Genomic DNA, 27,361 nt, shown 5'->3' with positions numbered 1-27,361 from the left:
TTTCTTGTGAAACTCTCTTTCTCAATAAATTTGATGTGTCACATGACCCTCTTCCCATTGAAAAAAAATAAAAGTTGGATCCAAAATGGCCGACTTCAAAATGGCCGCCATGGTCACCACCCTTCTTGAAAAGTTTTCCTCCTCCCATATACTAATGTGCCACAAACAGGAAGTTGATATCACCAACCATTCCCATATTACTTATGTGTATCCATATAAATGGCCCACCCTGTACTACAGAGACACTGCAGGTGAAAAGAAGTATTACACACTAGATGGCAGCCCGATTCTAAAGAATCGGGAGTCTAGAATCCATATATACTTTATTTATTCAAATGTAAGAATAATACAATTAATAAATAATAGTAAGAAAGAACAAAAATAATAGGCAGTATATGGAGAAAACACCAAACAAAAGTTCAAAATTGGTGTGAAAATGTCACTGAACCACTTCACAACTAAATATATATAGTTTTGGTAAATGGTATTATCATTTTTTTGACGAAATTCGGCAGGAGCTTGAAGAGCAACGTCACTGGGCCCGCCTCCACGCAGTAGAAACTTGCTGTGAGGTAAAAATTCAAAAATCACACCAAAATGGCGGGCGGAGTGTGTCACAGTACGGCACGTTTCTGATTGGTCGCTCGCAGCAGGCGGCAACCAATCAGACACTGGACACTGTTGACGTCACTTATCTCCGGACATTAGCTCCGGACATTAGCTCCGGACATTAGCTCCGGACAAAGCCACGGAAGTTGGCACAAATTGCAGGAAGTAGTATTCTAGGCAATTATATATTAGATATGAAATCCATAGAGATCATGGGTCTTCCAGAAGGAAGGATGTTCTTTATAGTTTCTCTTTATTCTGGCTAATGGATGAGGGTCCCGGATGGGGTACCCCCACCGTCTATTAACTAAAAATTCCTTAAACAGGTAATTGAAAATAGTTTAATATTGATTTAAGACCTAAAATAAAAAGGTCTGACTTTCCAATTTCTCTTAACAAGAAAAAAAAACATTATGTAAAAATTCTGATAATTTTTAATTTAGTTAGTAAGGGTTTTCTTTTCATTTCTCTATTAATATTATTATTTTTTTTAAAATTTGCAGTTTTTATTTTTATCAAAAGACTTGTGCGGTTCCCATCACATTACCGGTAACATTTCCATCTGAAAACACAACTAATTTAGTCTAATCAACTTGTTCTTTTCCCTAATTTGGAGTTAATTGGGTTTCCTGTGTAAAAGTTTACTGTGTATATTTGACTATGCCCTACACTCTTCAGCATATTAGCTGGACCCCAGCTGAGACCACAGCTAATGGCAACTTCATTTGTCCACCTCAATGACCATTTGTCTTGGAGACACACAGATTGGCAGATTGAGATGTGAGACAAATTTGCATAGTGGTGAGCTCCTAATTGAAGAGGTAGGAGGATCAGATCTGCAGTCACTCTCATTCCTCCTTAGAAGAAGTCCTCTGGGCCATCTCTCACAACTGACTTAGCTTCTTGGATGCTGCACTTTTCAGGACAAACATCAAGATTTATATCTAAAGTCCAGAGACTGAACATGATGACTGCTTCGATAATGACCCCAGTATTACTACTGGGCCTCTACTTAACGCTATGCCTTGGCGAGACCTTACATTTCTACACTTATGAAGAAGAAGCTCCAGGAACGGTTATTGCTGTTCTACAACATCATCCCATATTCAACTCCACTGGAGGTCATGCCGCTAATTTCCGTCTCATGAAGCAGCTTAACAGCTCCTTTATCCATGTCCGCGAGAGAGATGGACAGCTAAGCATCCAAGAAAGAATAGACCGGGAGCAGATCTGCAGAAGGTCCCCAAATTGTGTTCTTACTCTGGACCTCTTCAGTTTTTCGAAGGACACATACAAGCTGATTACGGTGAAAGTAGAGGTGAGAGACATTAATGATAATAACCCCCATTTTCCCAGTCCTGAAATGCATGTGGATGTTTCAGAAGCAGCTACAGTGGGTACCAGGATCCCACTGCAGATGGCGGTGGATGAAGATATAGGTCTAAATTCTATTCAGGACTACCTAATCTCTGGTAACAGCCACTTTGGCCTTGATGTACAGATCAGGGCAGACGGCCTTAAATATGCAGACTTAATTCTGATGAAGGAACTTGATAGAGAAAGGCATTCTTTATACAGGCTTGAGCTGGAGGCTAGTGATGGAGGAAGCCCTTCGCTTTCTGGCAGTACAACTGTGATTGTCCGTGTCTTGGACTACAATGACAACAGTCCAACCTTCCTGGAAACCTCGGTCAGTGTAGTTTTGCTGGAGAACACTCCCGTAGGTCATCTTATAGCCGATTTAAGTGCTATTGACCCAGACGAAGGAGCCAATGGAGATATTGTGTATGGTTTCACTGCACAAGTGTCTCAAGAGGTACGTGAACTCTTTAAAATTGATCCAAAATCAGGTAGTGTCATTTTGGAAGGTGAAGTCGACTTTGAAACTAAGCATTTCTATGAATTTGATGTCCAGGCCCAGGACCTTGGACCTATCCCATTAACAGCATTTTGTAAAGTTACTGTGAACGTTATAGACGTCAATGATAATGCACCGGCTATTACTTTCACTCCCTTGACTTTCTTCAGCCATGGTGTGGCTTATGTCAATGAGACAACTGCTAAAGAGAGTTTAATTGCATTGATCAGCATCTCAGACAGAGATTCGGGACTGAATGGCAAAGTCCACATAACCCTTTACGGACAAGATCACTTTAAGCTGCAGCAAGTCAATGAGGAAAGCTTCATGATAGTTACCACCTCACTTCTAGACCGGGAGACCATAGCTGAATACAACCTCACACTGGTGCTTGAAGATATGGGCGTCCCTTCTTTGAAGACTATCAAGAAGTATACCATCAGGTTGATCGATGAGAATGACAATGCCCCTTTCTTCACTAAACCAATGTATGAAGTGTCCATTCCAGAAAATAATGCCCCAGGAGCTTATATCACCACAGTATCCGCTAAAGACCTTGATGTTGGCCACAATGGCAAAGTATCTTACAGACTGGTGGATACGAAGATAATGGGACAGTCTTTGTCTACTTTTGTGGTCATTGACGTTGACTCAGGGGTAGTACGGGCTGTACGGTCATTAGACTATGAGAAACTTAAGGAACTCAACCTTTATATTGAGGCCTATGACCATGGCATTCCCAAGCATTCGACCCACAATCAAATGAAAATTAAGATAATTGATCAAAACGATAACCATCCGATGATAACCTTCCCTCTACTGGACCATGGAGCAGCGGAGATACTGCTGCCAATTAAAGCACCTCAAAATTACTTAGTATTTCAGATGAAAGCCACTGATGCAGATGATGGGGTGAACTCTCAATTATCATACACTCTCCAGCAGGATAAACATAAGCTATTTACCATGAATAGAGACACTGGGGAGGTCTACTTACATAGAAGAATCAACCCAGTACAGGATAAGGGCCTAAGCATAGTGGTGGCTGTATTTGACAATGGTAGACCATCCTTGTCCTCCAATGCAACCATTAGATTCCTTCTCACCGATGTTTCTCCATCAAACATGGACATAGTCATCATGGAGTCATCTCTGGAGGAACAGCATCAACTAGACCTGTCCATAATCTTTATTGCAGTGTTATCAGGAGGTTGCACTTTACTCCTGGTTGCAATTTTGTTTGTGGCCTGTTCTTGCAAACGAAGATCTGATCGATCTAAGCAAAGATCTGACGGGGGCATTGTAGAAACCAAAGAACAACTACTCACCATCACTACCTATGCTAAAGAATGTGCTTCTTCTTCTCCTGACTCCTGCCAGCTGTCCCTCAGTACAGAGACGGAGAACCTCAGCGTGTCCTCCACCCGAGAGCAATGTGGAGAACTCCACTCCGCTTCAACGGTAAGTAATATTTTATCTCGCTTTCTATTGCAGTCACATAGTAAATGGTCTCCTAACAAACATGCTTTTCATACTTTTTACAATTGGGTCACTGTTTCTTTAAAAGTGTTGTCCATTCTTTGGGTTAAAGTCTGCAGTCACTCAGTGACTGCAGATTTGTGAATCTACAAAGTGGGCATATTACACACTGTCAGGATCTTCCTTGTGACTGGAGCAGACGGTCACGTATGCAATTTGCATGCTTCCAGCCACAATCCAACTAGACGTGTCCAGTCTTGCTTAATTCACTTTTATTGAGTGAGGAAGTGCACGTCTAGTTGGCATGTGACCACATGTATGAATACTTGTGGTTATGCAACTGCTCCTGGCGGCGGCACTGGAGAATCCTGATTGCGGATTTAGAAGTCTGCAGCCACATACAGACTTAAATTCCAAGCCTGGACAACAACTTTAAGGTTCCTATTTTGTTTGTCTACAGCTCTCTTAAAGGGACACTATCACCTGAATTTGGAGGGAACAATCTTCAGCCATGGAGGCGGGGTTTTTGATTCACCCTTTCCTTACCCACTGGCTGCAATATTGGATTGAAGTTCATTCTCTGTCCTCCATAGTACACGCCTGCGCAAGGCAAGATTGCCTTGCGCAGGCATGTACTACGGAGGACAGAGAATGAACTTCAATCCAATATTGCAGCCAGCATGCAGCCAGCGGGTAAGGAAAGGGTGAATCAAAAACCCAAAAACCCCGCCTCCATGGCTGAAGATTGTTCCCTCCAAATTCAGGTGACAGTGTCCCTTTAAAGAATTATGTGACTCCATGGCAACATGTAAAACAATATAAACAAAAATAGGGTCATGCTGCAGTCATACCATCTTACATCTGCCCCAACTTTATCATAACAAACATTCAAAACGATAGCAAGAGTTAAAGGATGGATGGCAGAAGGTAACTGTAGGATCAGACTACACAGATAATTTTGTAGTCTGTTGCCATGGTGATGCAGAGGTCTACATTGGAGTTATAGACAGAATAGATTTCTAAACAAAATTTTAAAACCATTTCAATTTTGGTGTTTGGGGCCAATTCAAAAAAATTTCAGGGTGTTTTTAGTTTTTAAAACTAAACGTGTGGGCGCTGTAACACTATAAAGTTAGTTTATATTAGTAGTAATCTAGGGGGGCGTCACACTATAAAGTTAGTTTATATTAGTAGTAATCTAGGGGGGGCGTCACACTATAAAGTTAGTTTATATTAGTAGTAATCTAGGGGGGCCGTCACACTATAAAGTTAGTTTATATTAGTAGTAATCTACGGGGGGGCGTCACACTATAAAGTTAGTTTATATTAGTAGTAATCTAGGGGGGGCGTCACACTATAAAGTTAGTTTATATTAGTAGTAATCTAGGGGGCCGTCACACTATAAAGTTATTTTATATTAGTAGTAATCTAGGGGGGCCGTCACACTATAAAGTTAGTTTATATTAGTAGTAATCTAGGGGGGGCGTCACACTATAAAGTTAGTTTATATTAGTAGTAATCTAGGGGGGCGTCACACTATAAAGTTAGTTTATATTAGTAGTAATCTAGGGGGGGGGCGTCACACTATAAAGTTAGTTTATATTAGTAGCAATCTGGGGGGGCGTCACACTATAAAGTTAGTTTATATTAGTAGTAATCTAGGGGGGCGTCACACTATAAAGTTAGTTTATATTAGTAGTAATCTAGGGGGGCCGTCACACTATAAAGTTAGTTTATATTAGTAGTAATCTAGGGGGGCGTCACACTATAAAGTTAGTTTATATTAGTAGTAATCTAGGGGGGGGGGGGCGTCACACTATAAAGTTAGTTTATATTAGTAGCAATCTGGGGGGGGCCGTCACACTATAAAGTTAGTTTATATTAGTAGTAATCTAGGGGGGGCGTCACACTATAAAGTTAGTTTATATTAGTAGTAATCTAGGGGGGGGGGCGTCACACTATAAAGTTAGTTTATATTAGTAGCAATCTGGGGGGGGGCCGTCACACTATAAAGTTAGTTTATATTAGTAGTAATCTAAGGGGGCCGTCACACTATAAAGTTAGTTTATATTAGTAGCAATCTGGGGGGGGGCCGTCACACTATAAAGTTAGTTTATATTAGTAGTAATCTAAGGGGGCCATCACACTATAAAGTTAGTTTATATTAGTAGTAATCTAGGGGGGGCCGTCACACTATAAAGTTAGTTTATATTAGTAGTAATCTAGGGGGGGCCGTCACACTATAAAGTTAGTTTATATTAGTAGTAATCTAGGGGGGGCCGTCACACTATAAAGTTAGTTTATATTAGTAGTAATCTAGGGGGGGGGGCGTCACACTATAAAGTTAGTTTATATTAGTAGTAATCTAAGGGCGCTGTAACACTATAAAGTTAGTTTATATTAGTAGTAATCTAGGGGGGGCCGTCACACTATAAAGTTAGTTTATATTAGTAGTAATCTAGGGGGGGGCGTCACACTATAAAGTTAGTTTATATTAGTAGCAATCTGGGGGGGGCCGTCACACTATAAAGTTAGTTTATATTACTAGTAATCTAAGGGGGCCGTCACACTATAAAGTTAGTTTATATTAGTAGTAATCTAGGGGGGGCCGTCACACTATAAAGTTAGTTTATATTAGTAGTAATCTAGGGGGGGCCGTCACACTATAAAGTTAGTTTATATTAGTAGCAATCTGGGGGGGGCCGTCACACTATAAAGTTAGTTTATATTAGTAGTAATCTAAGGGGGCCGTCACACTATAAAGTTAGTTTATATTAGTAGTAATCTAAGGGGGCCGTCACACTATAAAGTTAGTTTATATTAGTAGTAATCTAGGGGGGCCGTCACACTATAAAGTTAGTTTATATTAGTAGTAATCTAGGGGGGGCCGTCACACTATAAAGTTAGTTTATGTTCGCACTTTAATATTTGTTATTTATTTTGCAGAGTTCCGTTTCGGCTCCGTCGTGCCCTTCTGATTGGCCGCAGGACAGACTGTCGGAGGGTGTGAGGTAGTCCCAGGTTTTTTTTTCATTATTGTACTTCTTACTGTGTGAGTTCCTTGGAGAGATCCTGGGACTGATGCGAGTATTTCTGCAGTGAGTATGTATCACTGTACATAGGTATATGGTTATGTGTTCACACGGTGCTTTTTTTTTTTTTTTTGCAGCATTTTTTCCCCGCTTGAAAACCTAAGAGTGTTGACAGGAGAAACACTCCATACATTGTGTTTTTGTTGCTCAAAAAATGCACCGTGTGAACGAGATTTCTCAAATCCCATTTATTTAGCTAAAATAGTCATACGCTGCATTTTTATGGAAGAAAAAAAAACTGTATGTGTGAACAAGCCCTATGTGGCAAAACGCTCAGCTCACCAGCTGTCACCATGATCTTGTAGGAACTCACAGTCAGACGCCGGAAAGAAAGGCGACAGTGACTTCAATGACAGCTCCTCTGACACCAGCGGGGAAGATGTTAGGAAGGGAAGTGGACTGCCCAGCCAGGAACACAATGGTAGGACACCAGCATTTCTTTCACCTGTCACACTCTTTTAATGCATAACAATATATATATATATATATATATATATATATATATATATATATATATATATATATATATATATATATTACATACTGTAAACCGCTCTTATAAGAGATGTTTAGAAACCTTTATATTATTTCCATATTGTTTGTTACTAGAAACAGCGCCTCCCTTGCCTGGGTTTTTTTTAGATTTGGCTCTTAGGAGGGTATCTGTTTGTGCAGGTAACTATTATTGTGCAGAATTATTAGGCAACTTAATAAAAACCAAATATATTCCCATCTCACTTGTTTATTTTCACCAGGTAAACCAATATAACTGCACAAAATTTAGAAATAAACATTTCTGATATGCAAATGCAAAACCCCCCAAAATTAGTGACCACTATAGCCCCCTTTCTTTATGACACTCAGCAGCCTCCATCCATAGATTCTGTCAGTTGCTTGACCTGTTTACGATCAACATTGCGTGCAGCAGCCACCACAGCCTCCAGACACTGTTCCGAGAGGTGTACTGTTTTCCCTCCCTGTAGATCTCACGTTTTATGAGGGACCACAGGTTCTCTGTGGGGTTCAGATCAGGTGAACAAGGGGGCCATGTCATTATTTTTTCTTCTTTGAGACCTTTACTGGCCAGCCACGCTGTGGAGTTGTTGGAGGCATGTGATGGAGCATTGTCCTGCATGAAAATCATGCTTTTCTTGAACGATACCGACTTCTTCCTCTACCACTGCTTGAAGACGTTGTCTTCAATAAACTGGCAGTAGATCTGGGAGTTGAGCTTCACTCCGTCCTCAACCCGAAAAAGGTCCCACAAGTTCATCTTTGATGATACCAGCCCATACCAGTACCCCACCACCACATTGCTGGCATCTGAGTCGGAGTGGAGCTCTCTGCCCTTTACTGATCCAGCCTCTGGCACATCCATCTGGTCCATCAAGAATCACTCTCATTTCTTCAGTCCATAAAACCTTTGAAAAGTCAGTCTTAAGATATTTCTTGGCCCAGTCTTGATGTTTTATCTTATGTTTCTTGTACAACATTGGTCGTTTTTCAGCCTTCCTTACCTTGGCCATGTCCCTGAGTATCGCACACCTTGTGCTTTTTGTTACTCCAGTAACATTGCAGCTCTGAAATATGGCAATACTGATGGCAAATGACATCTTGGCAGCTTCACGCTTGATTTTCCTCAATTCATGGGCAGTTATTTTGCGCCTTTTTTGCCCAAGATGCTTCTTGCGACCCAGTTGGCTATTTGCCATGAAACGCTTGATTGTTCCGTGATCACGCTTCAAAAGTTTGGCAATTTCAAGACTGCTGCATCCCTCTGCAAGACATCTCACAATTTTGGACTTTTCAGAGCCCGTCAAATCTCTCTTCTGACCCATTTTGCCAAAGGAAAGGAAGTTGCCTAATAATTAAGCACACATTATATAGGGTTTTGATGTCATTAGACAACACCCCTCCTCATCACAGAGATGATTTACTTAATTGGTAGTTGTCTCTCAAGCCTGAACAGCTTGGAGTAGGACAACATATATAAAAAGCATCATGTGATCAAAATACAACTTGCCTAATAATTCTGCACACAGTGTATTTTGGACTCCCCGCTATTAACCATAACAGAGTATTGACAAGCATGGATGTAGGTGGGACTTGTTCTGGAGGACTAAAATCAATGGAGGTTCTTGAACAATTATTAATAGCGCTGGGTGTATTAGCCACAGGCTTCGTCCCTCTTACTGACAGTGTCGCTGCCAGAGGACTTGCAAAATAAAAGGGATTGTCCACAGGGAATCTACTTTCTGAAAATATTTTTTTTTTCATTGTCTAAACGATATTTACCATTACAAATACTAAGTTGAAAAAGTAAATATATCTTATTTTCCAGGGTCTCTGTGTACAGAGGAGTCCATGGAAAGCAACGGTGCTGAAAATCAGATCATTCACTGCAGCAACAGATCTCTATACAACGGGCACTATACAATCCAGTATCAGAAGGAGTACGGCATGTCTTACACCATGGCGGCCCCTTACTACAGCACCTATAATCCACGAGCCTACCAGGGGCAGCCCCACCATTACAACGTGAAGGACTCCTATTACCACGTCCACCGCCCAGCACCGCCCAGAGAGTACGAGCGAGATCTGATGTACCGAAGCGCAACTTTATCACCACCCAAACTTTCCAGGGGGCAGCGAGAACCAAGTTACAATCCTGAAATATCAGCACAGACTTGTTCAAGCAGAGTCGCCACGGCCTTCTAACCATAGCGGTGAGCAGCGCCGACGCCTAAGGTAGCGAGGCACGAAACGCATCAACTCTGATCACTCATCTGCAAAATTAAAGGGGCAAAACGACGCAGCGTTTTCTCTAGTGACCCTTGACATAGGGATACCCTAACTGTAACTTATAAAATTAGGTATCACACACCTGTCCGTCAATCCCGCACCAGGCTCTATCCGCCCGTAATGTTCCTTTAAGTTCTGTGATGAGTCATTTTTTAGTATATACATTTTTTATTTTAAGTTTTTCTTTCGCTATAATGTAAATAGGACTTTGCCCTTGTATATTACGTTTTTCAATAAATATTTATTTACATGCTTAATCGTACACTTCTCTGTGACTAAAGGGACAAAGTAGAGAGTTCGCCGTAAAAGTCCCAGTCCCATATTTGTCCTTATATATGAAATCGTGTAAGGGTTTTTCCATCGATATATTATCATCCATCCACATATTTTTGCTAGAATACTACTGTGGTGAGGATTTTAACACAAACTAGTGCTACGGCTTTACAGGCTCTTGTATAACGATAAAAACGATACCTCTTTTGTAGTAATCGGATGTGCCAGTGCTGAGATATCAAGCTTTGAAGTCACATGCAAATTAGCGTGGCAGTGCCTTGGGGGCGTGTCAGTGGACGAGTGTGTCGAAAAGTGTCGAGTGCTTTTCCAGGTAATTTGCTTGTGACTTCAAAGCTTGATATCTCGGCTCTGGCACATCCGATTACTACAGAAGAGGTATCGTTTTTCTTGTTATTCAGGGACTTAAACATATATACCACTAATTTCAGCAATAAAATTATCCCTTTAAGCAATTTTGTATCTGTTTTCACGATAACCGTGTTACAACCGGTATGGCCACCATTAGAATATTGCTTACATTTGTTTTCCAATACTGCTAAAAAAAGTAAAATAAAAATAGAAAAAAAAGTTGTCAACGAAAATAAGGGGAAAAAAAGTCTATCGGTCCCATGACATATCTTAAGTCCGCTACTTCGAAAATCTTTCACAATTAACCCAGGGTCCTTCAAAGATTAAAAAAGCAAAAAAACAACAATAAAACACTACCAGCCCTGCACCACTCCCCTATTTCTGCTTCAACCGGGATTATGGTGTATGTTTCATATGACAGCTGCATGTGTCCTTGAGATTGTGTCCAAGCTGGAACAAACACTGATTGGCTGCAGTGGTCACAGGATCCCCCCACCCTCCATTTTTTTTTTTTATGAAGCACCCCAGTCTCATTTAGGAACCTTTAAAACCCCCATGCACATTAGATTTAAGTCAGACAACTGCAGATTTATCTCGCCTGATCTGATGGGTCCTGACTCTTCATCAACAGATCTCAGCGGGAGAGAATTATCTGGCAGTTGAAATTTAAATTCCAGTTAAAATGTAAATTCCAGTTAAAATGTAAATTCCAGTTAAAATTTAAATTCCAGTTAAAATGTAAATTCCAGTTAAAATTTAAATTCCAGTTAACATGTCAGACACATAACTTATCTTCATGGAATCATCAGGTGAGAAATTGCCAATTTCAGGAGACGCACTAACCCGCTGGTGCAGAGGTGGACCCTCACTACGCCACTCCCTAAAGGAAATAGGTGGAGTCCAAATAATACAACCTCCCAAATTAAAGAGATATACACATTAATGAATCACAGATCAAACAGGGATGGGAAAGACAAAAGTGGAAGGAGGTAAACTCTTAAAGGGAATGTGTCATCAGAAAATGCCCATGTTTTTGTGTTACATTTATTTTTCAAAAAGTGTTGGCAATATTTTTTTTCTCTATATCACAGGCTTTACTAAAATTAAAAAAAGTATAAATGTTATTTTCACACCAGCCACTTTTTATTTTTTAAGATTCATTCCCTTTTGTCTCAGCAAATGCACATGTACATTTGCAGCAATGAACTTGACCTGATCCTATCTTTTGTATTGAAGCATCTAATGAGCGTGTGCAAAGGTCATTGTGATAGGAGGGGAAAGCAGGGTCTGATGTGATTGGTGGAACTTGGGTAATCCTGCCTCTGAAAGGAGAGGAAGTAGGCCCTAAAAAGCCCTAGTGGCCAGTGTGAAAATTGCAAGACTACTACCGTAATTTTATATTTTTATTAAAAATAATGACATGAAAACAAAGAAGCAAAACAATGGTAAAAACTCAAAAGCCTTTTTTTGTAGACACACTCCCTTAAAGCCATGCTCACAGCGGACAGATACTGAGGATTTTGCATCTGGATTTGCTAATAGGAAAAACTGCAGCATATTACAGTAAATTAGATTTTACCGCACCTCATCTACACTGTTCAGAAAAATCCACAGTGGAAATGGACCCGAGGTGTGAGATTTTTAGATCCGCAGCTTATATTAAACGGTTATTTCCATTTTCATAGATGTATATTGTCAGAGAGAGTATAAATACAAGCAATTTTTCAATTTACGGCTCATCAAAATGTTCAGCCGTTCTCGAGATATTAACATTTTTATTTGCTTTACCGCTTGTTGCCTTGGAGACCGACCACCGCTGCTAGACAGCGGAACATGTTCAGTGTTTACAAGCTCTTTTCTATTGAGCTTGTACACGCTGTTTTGATCTGCCCAGGATTGCTGGCGCGCGTCGCCACCTCCTAATCCAGCCAGCTTCAGCACAGTGATTACAAGCTAGACATCAGCGGCGGTCGGTCTCTTGGGCAACGAGCTGTAACTAAAAGAAAATGTTAATATCTCAATAACGGCTGCAAATGTTAATATACAGTAAATTGAAAAAAGTGCTTGTTTTGACAAGGTCTATCTATGAAGATGGGAATAACCCTTTATAGGCTGTCAGGGCACACTGGTTGCATTATAGGGTAAAAATTAAGTAAAAACTCGGGACAAATCTCTTTCTAAAAAATCATTTTATTTGCAAAACAATCTGCATAAAAAGAACAATAAATATCGTTATAACTATGTACAGGCTTTGCATAAGTTAGAAACAAACAAAAGCGATATAACGCTCTCTGGAGACAGACAGAGCGCGGTGATGAGACTGTCCCCTAGGGTACCACCACCAAACGTAACGGTCACACCCCTCACAGGCACCGCCTGGCGATACAATATGGCCACCATGTAACAGAGCACACAATGCCTTGTATACATGGTTCTTTTCTCTAACACCAGGGCCAGTCCTCATAAAGCGCATACATATTGTATATTGAGGGACACAAATTAAAGTGGTGCATGTGTATTATGGCCCATGGCAAACAATCGGAAATCCCATCGTTTGCTATAAGCAATACCTCTTCCCTGCCATATAATTATAATATACATCCACACAGTGTATTACTTATTAATTCCTTATTATACAGTGGAAGGGAATAAGGCCAGGGCGGCATACTGCCCCCCTTCTAAGACGTAGGTGGACCCCCGAAAAACCACAGGAAGAACCAGAAGGAAGGCACTTGTACAGCTCCACTGAGGTAGGCAGTGCACTGCATGGCTGGTGATGAAGGAGGAAAGGATTCTCGATAGCGCCAATCGATACGGTGGAACTCGTCATTTCACCTGGATTGTGGAAAGAAAGTGCTAAAAAATGTCAAATGTCATTTGTTCTGAAGAGTCTGCGGGTGCCGTCCAGTGACACGAGAGTTCCCGAATCGGATGGAAACGTGCAGCAAAGTCCTAGTAGGAGACCACCAGGTTTCTTCCCACAAGTCATTACTATGGGATGTGAGAAAAAGTCACGGGACCCCCAAATCTATTATAGATCTGTCACTTTGTTTTCCACCAGAGCAGAGATCTGTTGTAAGCGATACGCCAGCTGCATCTTCTGCCCGCTGGGATCTTCCTCCAAGGCCTGGCTGATCTGTTTGTAAAATAAAATAAAATAAAAAAAAAAAGGTTAGCGGGAGTGATAAATGTCCTCTGTAAAAAGACAGAAAAAAGCTACCAAGTCTCTGTCACAGTGAGCTCGCTGATGGACCCTCAGTTAACTCATTCTGCATCCACCAAGAGGTAATAGAAGTGAAAAACAGCGCAACATTTTTAATGGAACTCAAAACAAAAAATAATTTTTAGCTGAAAAATATCTGCATTTAAGAAAACGAAACTTGGCTCCAAAAGGTGAGCAAGGCCGTAATCTTCACACAGAGATAAGCGGCTGCCAGATGCAACTACTGACGCTTATCTCTAGGAACATAAACCGTCCTGAGATCCAACGTGTCGGATCTGTTTCTTGTGACGGTGACAGCTCCACTCACCGGATCATAGTACTTATTGATGTAGTTGTACAGCTCCTGCAGCGCCACTATGGAGTTCAGGTCATCGGCGTGAATCTGAGCGGAAGCAGAAATGGCAGGTGTCATACACATATACATTATACTGCCCGGAATCTGACAGCTGCAGATCTATATCCTGGGGTCAATGTGCGCAGACCCCATAACTCACTCACCCCCGACAGCTCTGTGAGAGAGGAGTTCATCTCCTGGTAACTAGCCGGGGTAGAATCTGCGATGTCGGCGTAGTACCTGTATGAGGAAGAATACAGAAAAATCACCTGTCGTAGGTATGATGGGGGCCGTACACATTCATGGGTGGTCCGACTGACCGCCGCCCCCCCCCCCCCAACAGGCTTCATCAAAGTATACATGTATTCTGTATAGAAATAAGCGGCTGCCAGGCAACTGGAGCAGAATCTTATCTATAAGGGCCAGGCATGTTCAAACTCAACATGTCCAATCTTTCATTCCCTAATAATCCAATGTACTACGGTAAACCGTGAATTCCCCTCCGTTACATTATGTAGGGTGCTGTAAGAAAGGTCACTATATAGTGCAACCGTCCCCCCACCACTGAGACCCTAAGAATTCAGGTAAAGAGAGTGACACAAGGGGCAACTGACCATCCCCTAGTCTTCTGCAAGGAGAAGGTGTACTCACTTCTCCACCAGCTGCTTGTATCGTGGGATTTCACGAGCGTATAGTAATTTATTAACGGGCGAGTCCTATAACGAAACAAAGACATAATCAATCCAGGCAGAAAACACATTATATATATATATATATATATATATATATATATATATATATATATATATATATATATATATATAATGAAAATAATGAAATTATATATATATATATATATATATATATATATATATATATATATATATAATACACACACAACCATATATGTAAAACTATGGAACTTTCACTGTACAGACTATGGATTCTTTACTGTACGAGCAGTGAGACTATGGATTCTTTACTGTACGAGCAGTGAGACCGCGGATTCTTTACTGTACGAGCAGTGAGACTATGGATTCTTTGTACAGATAATTATATATATATATATATATATATATATATATATATATATATATATATATATATATATATATATATATATATATATATATATATATATATATATATATATACACACCACACACAATATATACTCACTCTGCCCACTTTGTGCTCGGAGATGGTACACGAGTCGATGAAGGTCTGAGCAATGACTGACAGAATGGAATCCACATTCTCCGACACCTCGATATCGAAGACCATCTGAGGGTTCTTCAGGATGAGCACCCAGAACCTCTGCATCAGGCTGAGGCCAAGCAGAGAGACACATGAGCCTCACCGTCATTGTTATGACATTTTATAAATTGATCCCCCCAATAATAACACAGTGCAATAAATCTGTATACACCGTGCTCCCCCTGGTGGCAGCAGTGTGCTATTGAGGCCTGATTGCAGCAGGAGCTTGGGAATTGGAGCACAGCTTATTGCACATTCAGCAAATAAAGCTTTTCGTGCAATAATGAAAAGTTATACAATTTTCCAATATACTTTCTGCATCAATTTCTCACGGTTTTTCAAGATCTTCTAGCGGGATCTTAAAAACCAGGAAAAAACAATATTGATGTCCTGTCCTTTGCGGAGGAGATTAATATTAAATTGGCGAAGGGTCCGGCTGGCTGCAGCCTACACTTACAGCTTTTTTCAACTTCAGCTGAAGGTAGGTCAAAACGGGCATCAGGGTGTGAGGAGGAGGCTGATGCGGTGACACGCGCACATTCTATTAGCTGCTAGTATGTCTAACCCCATGCATGGTGTACACACGTCCTCTGTTGGGACTTGTTCTAAAGAATCTATACATGAATATTACATTGCACTAATCCCGTGGGTGTATATATATGAACATTTCTATATTTTGGTAGTCCTCTGCCATCTAGTGGCCACCTTTTGTATCGTCCTTTCTTCCCTTTCTACTGACTGTATTGTGTCCCTCCTCAGCCTTCTCCCTATTTTTCATTGCGGTCTTATTTTATCAACTCTTATTATGTTACTTGTATCTTCTAATAAAATATTTAGCATTTGCTTATATTTGTTTGATATTTTTTCTATTATGGAGTAATACTTTTATGAATTTATTTTTACACCTGGGACAGCAACATAGACATTAGGTCATCCTCTACGTATAGAAGAAAGTAGGTTCAATCATAAACACGGATGGCGATTCTTTACTGTACAAGCAGTGAGATTATGGATTATTTACTGTATGAGCAGTGAGACTGTGCATTTTTTGCTGTACGAGCAGTGAGACTATGGATTATTTACTGTGCGAGCGGTGAGACTATGGATTCTTTACTGTACAAGCAGTGAGACTATGGATTCTCTACTGTACAAGCAGTGAGACTGGATTCTTTACTGTACGAGCAATGAGACTATGGTTTCTTTACTGTACGAGCAGTGAGACTATGGATTCTTTACTGTACGAGCAGTGAGATTATGGATTTACTGTATGAGCAGTGAGACTATGGATTCTCTACTGTACGAGCAGTGAGACTATGGATTCTTTACTGTACGAGCAGTGAGACTGGATTCTCTACTGTACGAGTAGTGAGACTACAGATTATTTACTGTACAAGCAGTGAGACTGGATTATTTCCTGTACGAGCAGTGAGACTATGGATTCTTTACTGTACGAGCAATGAGACTATGGTTTCTTTACTGTACGAGCAGTGAGACTATGGATTCTTTACTGTACGAGCAGTGAGATTATGGATTTACTGTATGAGCAGTGAGACTATGGATTCTCTACTGTACGAGCAGTGAGACTATGGATTCTTTACTGTACGAGCAGTGAGACTGGATTCTCTACTGTACGAGTAGTGAGACTACAGATTATTTACTGTACAAGCAGTGAGACTGGATTATTTCCTGTACGAGCAGTGAGACTATGGATTCTTTACTGTACAAGCAGTGAGACTATGGATTCTTTCCTGTACGAGCAGTGAGACTATGGATTCTTTACTGTACAAGCAGTGAGACTATGGATTCTTTATTGTACGAGCAGAGAGACTACGGATTCTTTACTGTACAAGATGCGAGACTATAAAGTATATACTGTACAAACAGTGAGACTATGGATTATTTTCAGTACAAGCAGTGAGACTATAGATTATATACTGCCAAATAGTGAGACTATGGATTCTTTACTATACTAAAGGCAAGACTAATTTATGTACTGTACTAGCAGTGAGACTATGGATTATTTACTGTACAAGCAGTGAGAATATGAAACTATCTGCCACGTGATGCTGTAACGGTTGACTTACTAAACAAGTACAAGGAGGGCCTAGATGCCTTTCTTGATACATATAATATTACACGTTAAGGGACGTTGACCCAGAGAACTAGTCTGAGCGCCGTATTCGGAATCAGGAATTTATTTTTCCGCTAACATGGAGATATCAGTGTCGGACTAATGGGCTTTTTGCCTTCCTCTGGACCAACAAGTCAGTTTATAGGTCACACTCGATGGACTTGGGTCTCCTGACCTGCACCCACCTGTGAGTCTTCCAGATGTGGACCGTTTCCTTATCTGCGATTCCATGTTTCTCAGCCATTTCATCCAGGAAATCAAAGTAGTATTTAATGGCAATGGGGACAGGGCGGTTCACTCCCAACATGGCCTGGAAAGTGTCATCCACAAACTTCTGCAGCGTGCCCTGTGAGGGGTAGGGATGGGTGAGCCTCGGCGGGCGCTGACCATGACCCTCCATATCTGCGGGTGACCCTCCTCACCTTCATATACAGCAGGCGCGTCAGGTAGATCTCGGGGATGGCTTTGGCGCGCTCTCTCTCCCGCAGGCTGCTGCGGCGCTGCTTACACACCTCAGGCTCCTCCACGGACTTCACCAGGTGCCATATTCTGATGCCACCATCGTCACCATCCTCGAGCATTGGGGTCTCTGATAGAAGTGAGATACGTGATGGGGGGCGGACGTGGCACTGGGCACACATGACAAATCTGACCCAAGTACTCACTCTCTCCGCCCATGTAGTTGCAGCTCAGCGTCTCACACTGGTCATTATGTAGCCGGGGGATTAGAGTCACGGTTGCGGCATCCGGGACCTGTTACAAGAAGTGAATGGTGAAACCTGTCCTAAAATCTGGGGGTCCCACAAATATCGCACTAGACCCCGTACCTTATAATGGTTCAACGTGTTCAGCCTCTTCCAAACACCCTGCGCTAATGACGTCAAGTCCTCGTCCGACAGAGTCAAATGGCCCGCCTGACCAGAGCGCCACTCTGTGGAGACATCGGACATTACACAGCCTGCGTACTCATTGCAGGGACCCCCCACATTACACAATAGGACACCCATATGATTAAAGAGGCCACCACAAGACAGCTGGAAGCACTGATTTCAGTGGGACCTGCCGATCTTGTGTAGGGGTCTTTTTGACTCCCCCGTCCAACAGGTAAATAAAAAAAGATCAGACATGTTAACATTTCAACATGCCACATCCTTTGTACTCATGAGAGATAAGTCGCCTAAAAATGGCTTATTCTTGTCTCAATATTTTGGAACTATGCACTCTCCAAACTCTGTGTGCCTGTGTATAGAGAGGGGGCGCCGGTAGGTTTAGTGTGTGGGGAAACAATCCAGCAGCTTTTAAAAAGTTTATCAGCCTCTTTAAACCCTCAGCAATCAACTTTAATCTGGAAGCAAGAACTTCATTTTCCTGCAGCACCTCCAGAGGCCAAATGAAGTATTACACAGCTTCCATTATTATCATCCAGCCGGGTCCTCCAGAGAGACAGATGCTCTGTGTGCTAGCTAGTAGAGGAGGGTCCTGAACATAGGCCCCTTCTATAAACCCATAATTACCTATTAGGGTATTTAACGAGGAGTTGTGATGGTTTGGGAATAAAATATGCCAAGACATCCAACAGCAAGTAGAGGCTGGTATGTAGGTAAACGTGGACTTAAAGGAATGTGTCGTCAGAATATGATCTGGTGTTTATATCAGGATTTGGTGTTTTGCATATGTAGAAAAAAAATTACGGTATATATTACGATTTTTATATAAAAAAAAAAAAAAATAGTAATCCTGTGACTTTTTTTTCTTTTAACGTTCTACTTCCTGTTATTTCAGGAAGAGTTTTCATCAGGCTCCTTATCATCAGAGGCAAGATTACAATGACAGGTGACACCTCTCTACACAGCTGATAACACAGGGTCCATGAATCACAATCGATGTCACATCTGACCTGCTCCTCTTCCCTTCAAAATGACTGCGGCACACGCGCATTATATGCTTCACTACCATGATCAGAGTCTGATCATTGTGGCTAATGTACATGTGTTGTTTCCTGAAACAATTAGAGCCTAAAAAAGCCCCAGTGGTCATTCTGAAAATATAGAATACAAGGTATCATTGTAGATATATCAGTTTAGGTCTTACCCAGGTCAAGCGTATGGACAGGAGGCCGCTGGGAGAATGGCATTCCTTTGTAAATATGGCTCAAGATCTTCCTTTTAACCTGTGTGATGGTGTCGGTGTCCAGCACTTTGACAGGAACCTGCTGCACCTCTGCCCCATTCTTCACTATGACGGTTAGCGTCATCGGCCGGCACTCGATGTCCTCCCTCAGGAGCCGCCCGTCATTCAGAGTGCGCTTAGCTTTACCCGTCACCGCGTCCACGGGGCCCTTATCCACCTGATACATGATAGCGCGGTACAACTTGTACAAAGGCTCTGCTGCCGCCTCCTGCCCGGAGAGGAAAAGAAGACATTGACCAGGTGGGGTTCCCCATAAGAACGAGATACTACACCTGCCCCTCTGTGATCGACCATTTTTGGGACACCAGTATCATTGCTTCCTCCAGAACATGCATCCCTGGGGCTGCATATAAGAGGTGGCAAAACTGTCTTAAAGGGGTTCAAAACCCTTTTTATTTTTCCATTTTGCCGAAATTTGGGTTTTATTCCGAGGGTTGGCAGGTCGGTATGCTTGGCTTCCTCAGCTCCTCTTCTCCCTCTTTGACTTGACAGTGGCTCTGCTGCATTACGCCACCAATAGAGAAGAGGAGCTGAGGACTGAAGCATTGGATGATGACGGCAAAAAGGGATTCCCAACATAGATTAGGACGATGAGAAGAAAGAACGTGCCGGGGTCTCTGCATCGCAACGGATAAGTCACATTACTCACCCGAAGGAAGGAGTGCAGGCAGATGGACATCCAGTTGGTCAGCAGTTTCTCCACTATGGTCTCTGTCCTGATAACAGAGAGAAGAAGATGTTGAGGACACCATGGTTTGGGATCTACCGGTAAGATCTACACTCTGCACAGTCCAGCATGTACCTGCGGAGCAGAAGTTTGGGATTCTTGGCCACGCACTGGTCTATCAGGTTACACAGAAGGGTCTTCATCACATCCGTCAGATACTCCAGTTTACCGTGCAGAGCCACCGTGAGCAGCGAGGCGGCATGACAGCGGTCTCGCTGCGAGAGCGTCACTTGGGCATCCAGTGTCTCGATCAGCTGGGGCACGACAGATTGAACATGAGGTTGGGGTCTCAGTATAAATTCATAAGATGTCAACTTGTGTCTTAAAAACCTCACAGGGGCCGCTCGTACCTTGGTCAGGAAAAGCTTGTTGTTGAGCAGGTTGGAGAGCTGGGTAAGGCCTTGCTCCACCGTGGCTCGCCTGCTCTCTGGGACGTCCAAGCGCTTCCGAACGGGCGAGACGGTGTCCCCGGGGAAGAATATCTTTTCAGTGTATGTCGTATAGTCAAGAAAGGGAATGCCCGAGCCTTCGATGTCGCTAGTGAGATCCATCATTTCGGTCATCAGATCTGAAAGTGGAATAAATAAGAACACCCATGTGCATGATCTGCTTAGCCGAGTGTGCACGTGTCTAGTAGGAAAAGAGGTGTAACCGTGGCCGGATGTGCACAGTCTGCTCTGCGCTAATCAGGACAATACCAGTAAACTCCTTCCGGCACTGGTCTCCCACACTGGTCTCCAGGTTCTCCAGTTGTACCAGGACCTTCTCATAATCCCTCTTCGCCTTCTTACTCTGTCTCCTGTAACAAACGCACACGAGTTACAGATCCCCAGTGTAAATCTCGCCTCACATGTGCCAACATTCACTGGGACGGCAGCTTTTACCACAATTTATGAGGAGTAGTGATATTTGTGATCGTACCTGTACATAAAGATGATGATTAGCACAATGGGGATCAGCAGAGCAGCTCCGACTCCTATTCCAATTTTTGCTTCTTTAGGGAAACTCGACTGCCCATCCTCGTCATATTTCACCTGGCCGAGGTTGAACTGGAGATTTCCCATGTGCACCTTAGTTCAAAAATGATATTAAAAAAAAGGTATGAGGTTGTTGTTGGCAGCGTTACATATACACAGGAGACGAGGCAAAAATTCAGGAATACTAACCACAAACTCCGGGAGAGAAGAAGTGGAGTCGAGCGGCGGCGGAGCAGTAAGAGGCGGCTCGCAGTACAAGTGGTTGTGAGTGAGGGTCTTCACGGTACAAATACCATTTCCAATCATTGCCCGAACTTCTTGTTTGCTGATGCCTGAATCTAGGCCCTCGCCCTGCAAAACCACAGAATGCAGCAATCTAATGGGTATACGCAACATTTTGAATTTATCCTCAGGCTGCACTTTACATTCTGCGAGTTCAGATTACAGCTTACGGGAGAGCCGTCTGTGGTCGGGGACACCGGCAGAAAGTCGCCCGAGGCCGGGGACACTGGCAGAAAGCCGCCCGAGGCCAGGGACACCGGCAGAAAGCCGCCCGAGGCCAGGGACACTGGCAGAAAGCCGCCCGAGGCCAGGGACACTGGCAGAAAGCCGCCCGAGGCCAGGGACACCAGCAGAAAGCCGCCCGAGGCCAGGGACACCGGCAGAAAGTCGCCCGAGGCCGGGGACACCGGCAGAAAGCCGCCCGAGGCCAGGAACACCGGCAGAAAGCCGCCCGAGGCCAGGGACACTGGCAGAAAGCCATCCAAGGCCAGGGACACCGGAAGAAAGCCGCCCGAGGCCAGGGACACCGGCAGAAAGCCGCCCGAGGCCAGGTACACCGGCAGAAAACACAAAGGAAGCCAGCTCACCGATCATGTGAGAAGCCCGGAACTTCGTCCCGACGAGACGTGGTAAAGATCCATAGAAAAAAGAAGAAAGTAGTTCCAGCTTCAATAAAATCTTGAAAAACTTTAATCCAATAAATTAAAATGAAGAAAGAACTCCTGGGATAACACCATAGCACATACGAGGTAAGCAACGCGTTTCGACCGACGCAGCGGTCTTTGTCACAGCTGTGACAAAGACCGCTGCGTCGGTCGAAACGCGTTGGTTACCTCGCATGTGCTATGGTGTTATCCTAGGAGTTCTTTCTTCATTTTAATTTATTGGATTAAAGTTTTTCAAGATTTTATTGAAGCTGGAACTACTTTCTTCTTTTTTCTATACACCGGCAGAAAGCCACCCGAGGCCAGGGACACCGGCAGAAAGCCGCCCTGAGGCAAGGGACACTGGCAGAAAGCCGCCCGAGGCCGGGGACACCAGCAGAAAGCCGCCCGAGGCCAGGGACACCGGCAGAAAGCCGCCCCGAGGCAAGGGACACCGGCAGAAAGCCGCCCGAGGCCGGGGACACCAGCAGAAAGCCGCCCGAGGCCAGGGACACCGGTAGAAAGCCGCCCGAGGCCAGGGACACCGGCAGAAAGTCGCCCGAGGCCAGGGACACCAGCAGAAAGCCGCCCGAGGCCGGGGACGCTGCGAGAGAGCCTCCTCAGAGGCTGGAGACACCATGAGAGAACCCCCTCAGAGGCCGGAGACACCATGAGAGAACCCCCTCAGAGGCTGGAGACACCGCGAGAGAGCCTCCACAGAGGCCGGAGACACCATGAGAGAACCCCCTCAGAGGCTGGAGACACCATGAGAGAACCCCCTCAGAGGCTGGAGACACCGCGAGAGAGCCTCCACAGAGGCCGGAGACACCATGAGAGAACCCCCACAGAGGCCGGAGACACCATGAGAGAACCCCCTCAGAGGCTGGAGACACCATGAGAGAACCCCCTCAGAGGCTGGAGACACCGCAAGAGAGCCTCCACAGAGGCCGGAGACACCATGAGAGAGCCTCCACAGAGGCCGGAAACACTGTGATAGAGCCCCCCCAGGCTTGGGACACCAGGAGAGAGCCCTCACAGAGGTTGGGGACACCACAAATGCTCTCGAGTGCTACGAGCTGACTACTTTGCATTGTTACCTCTATATCCAGCACGTTCCCGGGTTTCAGGCTATATGGTTTGCCGGGGTTGTCACGGTTCAGGGGCTTCAGGACTGGGTTCTTCTGGTAGGTGAAGTTCTTCCCGAGGCTGCTGTATGGAATCCTGACATTGTCTAGTACAAATAATATATCCACAAGGACGGAGTTGTCGGGGACAGACGGTGAGGTGCACTCCATGAATGTGGAGTTTTGGAGACACGGTTCACTAATCTGATCATGGAATGTGAAGCAAAAAAGGGCAAAAAATGATTAAAAATAAAAACAAAAAACGGAGCTAAACGACCACAAAATATTACAAGAAAAAGTAGCAGGCTGATTGGGAACGGCCTCACCTCATGGACAGGACCAAGAATAAATTCCCTCTTTCGCCTCCTCCTTCTCCCCTCTCCCGACTGAGGCTCCTCCACCGGCGACCTCACCAAAGCGCACATTTGTGGCGTCTGCACGACATCCAGGTTTACACCCGTCACCACAACTGTCCGTCCTCCTCTGTGGAAGAAACAATGGGACATCCATGAGATGGAAGCCTCACACGTTCTGATGCCGCTCACTTCCATGTCTGATGAGGAGGTCCTGAGGACAGATAGCGAGAGCACAAGCCGGCCATGTACATGTCCTGGGAGACCCCTGACAATGGGTCAGCAGCAGCCACAACTCTTTAAAGGGAATTATTGATGACCTATCCTAAGTATTGGGGTGTGATCCCCCAGACCACTAATTCTACAGTCATTTCATTGTTCATCCAAGTACAGCGACATCCCTACAAGTCTGGCAGCACTTGGTACTGCAGTGTAAGTTGCCCATAAGCCCTCGATAGTAGTTGGCCGATCGTCCTTTCCTCCTGACTATTACTAATACTCTTCTGTATTTGCAATAAGGAGAGCAGAATTGGTTGCTGTCAGACACCTCTGCTGATGGCTTATCTTCCCTGAGAACAAATGATTGGGCATGTTAAAATTCAACATGCCTTATCCATCTATCTCCCAACATCATCCATCTGGGGGGACGGACAGCAGTCCCCAGCACTCAGAAGATAAGCCGGCCTGCTGAAAGCTGAGGGTTTCACCAATTATGCTCTAAAGTATATGGACATCTTTAGGGCTAGGCTGCAGAAAGAACAAAGTCCACCCACTGTGGGGTTTCCAAAGGAATATTGAATATTGGTAGCTTATCCAAAGGATAGATCATCAATATAAAAGCGACATGTGGTATTGCTGACCTATTTGCAGTATCAATCGCAGATGGGTGGGGATCCAACAGCCGGCAGCCCACCGATCAGAAGAGTTTTGCATACAAGCTGTTCTGCAGTAGCTCACAATGGCTTTTGCACTTTGATCGGAGCTGCGTTCATCAGCTCCTTTCTAAGTGTTTGCATCCAGCTACAGATAATAATCAGCTGATCAGGGGGCGCAGAGTGTCTGACCCCCAACGATCTGCCACTGATGAACAGATAGGTCAACAAACCCGTATGCCTGGACAGCCCCTTTAACTAAAGCCCAGAGATGTCATTTCCATCCCTACCCATAGAAGGCGCTGGAAGGATAAGCAGAAGAAATGGTGGGGTTTTCTGTATAGTCGTACAAGGTGTCCATCAGACGTCTTCCTGTTCTCCCATAGAAAACCTGCACCGCCATCTCCTGCTGCACAGAACTGGGGCTCGTGACACAATATAACTGGTCTTCTAACAACTCCCCAAACCTGAAAAAGACAAAAGTAAACAACAATCCGTATTTTGGGCACAAACAACAGAATAAAATACTAACATAAGAGAATAATATCACTGACACTTCACAAGGCAAATCCCCGACAGTCACCGCTATCTGGTCACCGGTCAGTAGCTTGGAACCGAAAATGGTGATGACTGTCCCACCGGCCATGGGACCCCGTACTGGATCCAGCGCCTGAAGAATGGGGTCCTGAATTGTAAGAAAAAAATCCATTGTTAACATGAAGCCCCGGCTGTAGTCCCTAGAATTATATTACACGAGGGCGGTCATTATAGAGCTTTAAATCATAAACCTGACTGCCCGTCGCCACCACTAGGGGGAGCTCACTGCATGGGGCTGATATAATACTATACAGAGATTAAAGCCCCCCATTCACATTATACAGCTGAACCTGCAGAGATTGAGGGGGGTCGTCAGACAGTGTAATGAGTATCGGAGTCTCCAGATTCTCCCCTGACTGATGATGTTGGGGGAGAGAAGGATCAGACATGAAAATGTCAGTGTCCGATCCTTTTGTTCTTCCCACCACCAGAGGAGTCAGCATAGAAGACACAGGCATGCTCAGCAGTGGGGAGCGTTCCTGTGTTTGTCGGGGGAGATAGCTGTGCATATGGGGGGGCTTCATCTGGCTTACCTGATAAGAGAAAAGCTCGCTGGAAATTCCAGGATCCCGACCATTTACTGAAACTTGCACAGTGCCAGACGTCTCCTCTGGACTCGCGGACAGGGTGCAGACAATCCTGTAGATAAGGAATCAGCTCTAATTAGCAGGCCCCCCATACACCATACATCTGGCCCGACTCTCCCATATACAGGAGCGCTCGCTCTGTATATAAAGAGCCGCTGCCAGAAAATAATTCCGGGAGAACATAAAGAAGGGGCGGTCTGAAATCAGACATTAAGGATCCTAATCTCCCCCTGACCATCATCTGTCCAGGGAGAGTCAGGGGGATCAAGCTTTCATCCAGCCTCGGATCATGAACCTTCGTTCAGAAACCCACTGAATAGGTAATAATGCAAGATCAGTGGGGGTCCGACTGCTGGGACCCCAACCAAAAGGAATAGGACGAGGAGGACTCAAGCATTTGCCATGGGTCTGATGGAAGCAGCTGTATATGTTTCCATAAGTGACATAGACTTGGACCGGAGCGTCGGGATGCACGCTAGACCCCCGCTCCATGTAAAGTCCTCCTAGGCGACACTTTAAATCTTATCGATAGGAAGGTGCAACATTTTACTCGAAAAGGGCACAAAAAGAAAAAACAGAGGACAAAGTATTAAGAGCATCATTGAATCTGTGCAGAATTCATCAGACACCGTGCGCCATTAGATGAATTTGGGGCAAAATCAGCCAGCGGAAAAAGAGGGGGAAAAAAAAAAAGGCTCCTGCAGTCCACAAATCTATTTCTACAGTACTACTACCCACCACCAGGGGGTGGTAAATAACAGGCGCAGCAAAGTGTGACCAATTAGGAGTATGATGGGTCCGAGCCACTAATAAACGCGCCAATTTCAGGAAGCTGCGGTGGACGGCAGCCGCTACTGGAACTTTTATAAGAGGCCGGATACTAAAATTAAATGTCCCAGTAAGCAAAGGCTTAGAAGTACAGAAGTGGTGAAAAGGGGGTGAACTAGTGTGAAAATCCAGAAATAGCGCTCGGCGCGGCGGTCTACTAACCTGTTGGATACCACGTACAGTTCTGGCAGGAGGGAGCACGGCTGGTCGCATACAGTCACTGACACTTCTTCGGCTTTCTGGCCCATGTTTGCTCCATCGATGGTAATGGTTGTGCCTCCTTCCAAGATACCAGTCACAGGGGTAAACTAAAAAGTAAAATATAATAATAATTAAAAAATAATAATAATAATAAATATATATATATATATATATATATATATATATATATATATATATATATATATATATATATATATATATATATATATATTTATCAATATTATTCTCTGCATATATACAGTTACAATCAAAATTATCCACCTCGCTATAAAATATGTTTGCAGCAGGTTATAACAGCCAGAGGTGAAGATATGTTTGCAGCAGGTTATAACAGCCAGAGGTGAATATAGGTTTGCTGCAGGTTGTAACAGCCTGAGGTGAATATAGGTTTGCAGCAGGTTATAACAGTCAGAGGTGAAAATATGTTTGCAGCAGTGTTGTGAATTCTGTTGTCGGGCTCCCTCCTGTGGTCATGAATGGTACTTCGGCTGGTTCTGTCCATGGACTTTCTCTGGTGGCTGTGGGTGTTTC

The 27,361-nt window shown here is 43.8% G+C and overlaps 2 protein-coding genes across 2 annotated transcripts in view; one reads left to right on the top strand and one right to left on the bottom strand.

The window, feature by feature from the left end:
* The first annotated feature begins 1,591 nt into the window (after window positions 1-1,591).
* Window positions 1,592-9,756, top strand: LOC138666315 (protocadherin-8-like). Its single transcript, XM_069754541.1, has 4 exons — window positions 1,592-3,928; window positions 6,893-6,957; window positions 7,344-7,459; window positions 9,380-9,756. Exons 1-4 carry the CDS (start codon window positions 1,592-1,594, stop codon window positions 9,754-9,756), a joined length of 2,895 nt encoding a protein of 964 aa, XP_069610642.1.
* A 2,900-nt stretch (window positions 9,757-12,656) lies between these two features.
* The window catches only part of PLXNB3 (plexin B3), a 56,138-nt gene continuing 41,433 nt past the window's right edge, over window positions 12,657-27,361 (bottom strand). The window contains exons 14-35 of the mRNA XM_069748322.1: window positions 26,771-26,916; window positions 25,727-25,832; window positions 25,151-25,281; window positions 24,887-25,063; window positions 23,698-23,854; window positions 23,345-23,575; window positions 21,511-21,672; window positions 21,266-21,414; window positions 21,043-21,143; window positions 20,695-20,912; window positions 20,420-20,598; window positions 20,267-20,333; window positions 19,519-19,825; window positions 18,255-18,358; window positions 18,093-18,180; window positions 17,850-18,016; window positions 17,613-17,773; window positions 15,219-15,366; window positions 14,691-14,755; window positions 14,204-14,279; window positions 14,013-14,087; window positions 12,657-13,618 (exon numbers count right to left, since the gene is read on the bottom strand). Coding sequence (XP_069604423.1) covers window positions 13,514-13,618; window positions 14,013-14,087; window positions 14,204-14,279; window positions 14,691-14,755; window positions 15,219-15,366; window positions 17,613-17,773; window positions 17,850-18,016; window positions 18,093-18,180; window positions 18,255-18,358; window positions 19,519-19,825; window positions 20,267-20,333; window positions 20,420-20,598; window positions 20,695-20,912; window positions 21,043-21,143; window positions 21,266-21,414; window positions 21,511-21,672; window positions 23,345-23,575; window positions 23,698-23,854; window positions 24,887-25,063; window positions 25,151-25,281; window positions 25,727-25,832; window positions 26,771-26,916 — 3,120 coding nt within the window. The 3' untranslated portion in view covers window positions 12,657-13,513. The remainder of the gene's footprint in view (window positions 13,619-14,012; window positions 14,088-14,203; window positions 14,280-14,690; window positions 14,756-15,218; window positions 15,367-17,612; window positions 17,774-17,849; window positions 18,017-18,092; window positions 18,181-18,254; window positions 18,359-19,518; window positions 19,826-20,266; window positions 20,334-20,419; window positions 20,599-20,694; window positions 20,913-21,042; window positions 21,144-21,265; window positions 21,415-21,510; window positions 21,673-23,344; window positions 23,576-23,697; window positions 23,855-24,886; window positions 25,064-25,150; window positions 25,282-25,726; window positions 25,833-26,770; window positions 26,917-27,361) is intronic.

This window comes from Ranitomeya imitator, chromosome 2 (assembly GCF_032444005.1).
Source record: "Ranitomeya imitator isolate aRanImi1 chromosome 2, aRanImi1.pri, whole genome shotgun sequence".
NCBI classification, from domain to species: Eukaryota; Metazoa; Chordata; class Amphibia; order Anura; family Dendrobatidae; genus Ranitomeya; species Ranitomeya imitator.
Note: the sequence above shows the minus strand (reverse complement) of the source record. Positions and strands in the feature narration are given on the sequence as shown.

Coding starts and splice junctions, on each gene's coding strand:
- LOC138666315 (XM_069754541.1), top strand. CDS start 1,592: ATGACCCCAGTATTACTACTGGGCCTCTACTTAACGCTATGCCTTGGC. Junction 6,958..7,343: donor AGACTGTCGGAGGGTGTGAG/GTAGTCCCAGGT, acceptor ATGATCTTGTAG/GAACTCACAGTCAGACGCCG. Junction 7,460..9,379: donor GCCCAGCCAGGAACACAATG/GTAGGACACCAG, acceptor CTTATTTTCCAG/GGTCTCTGTGTACAGAGGAG.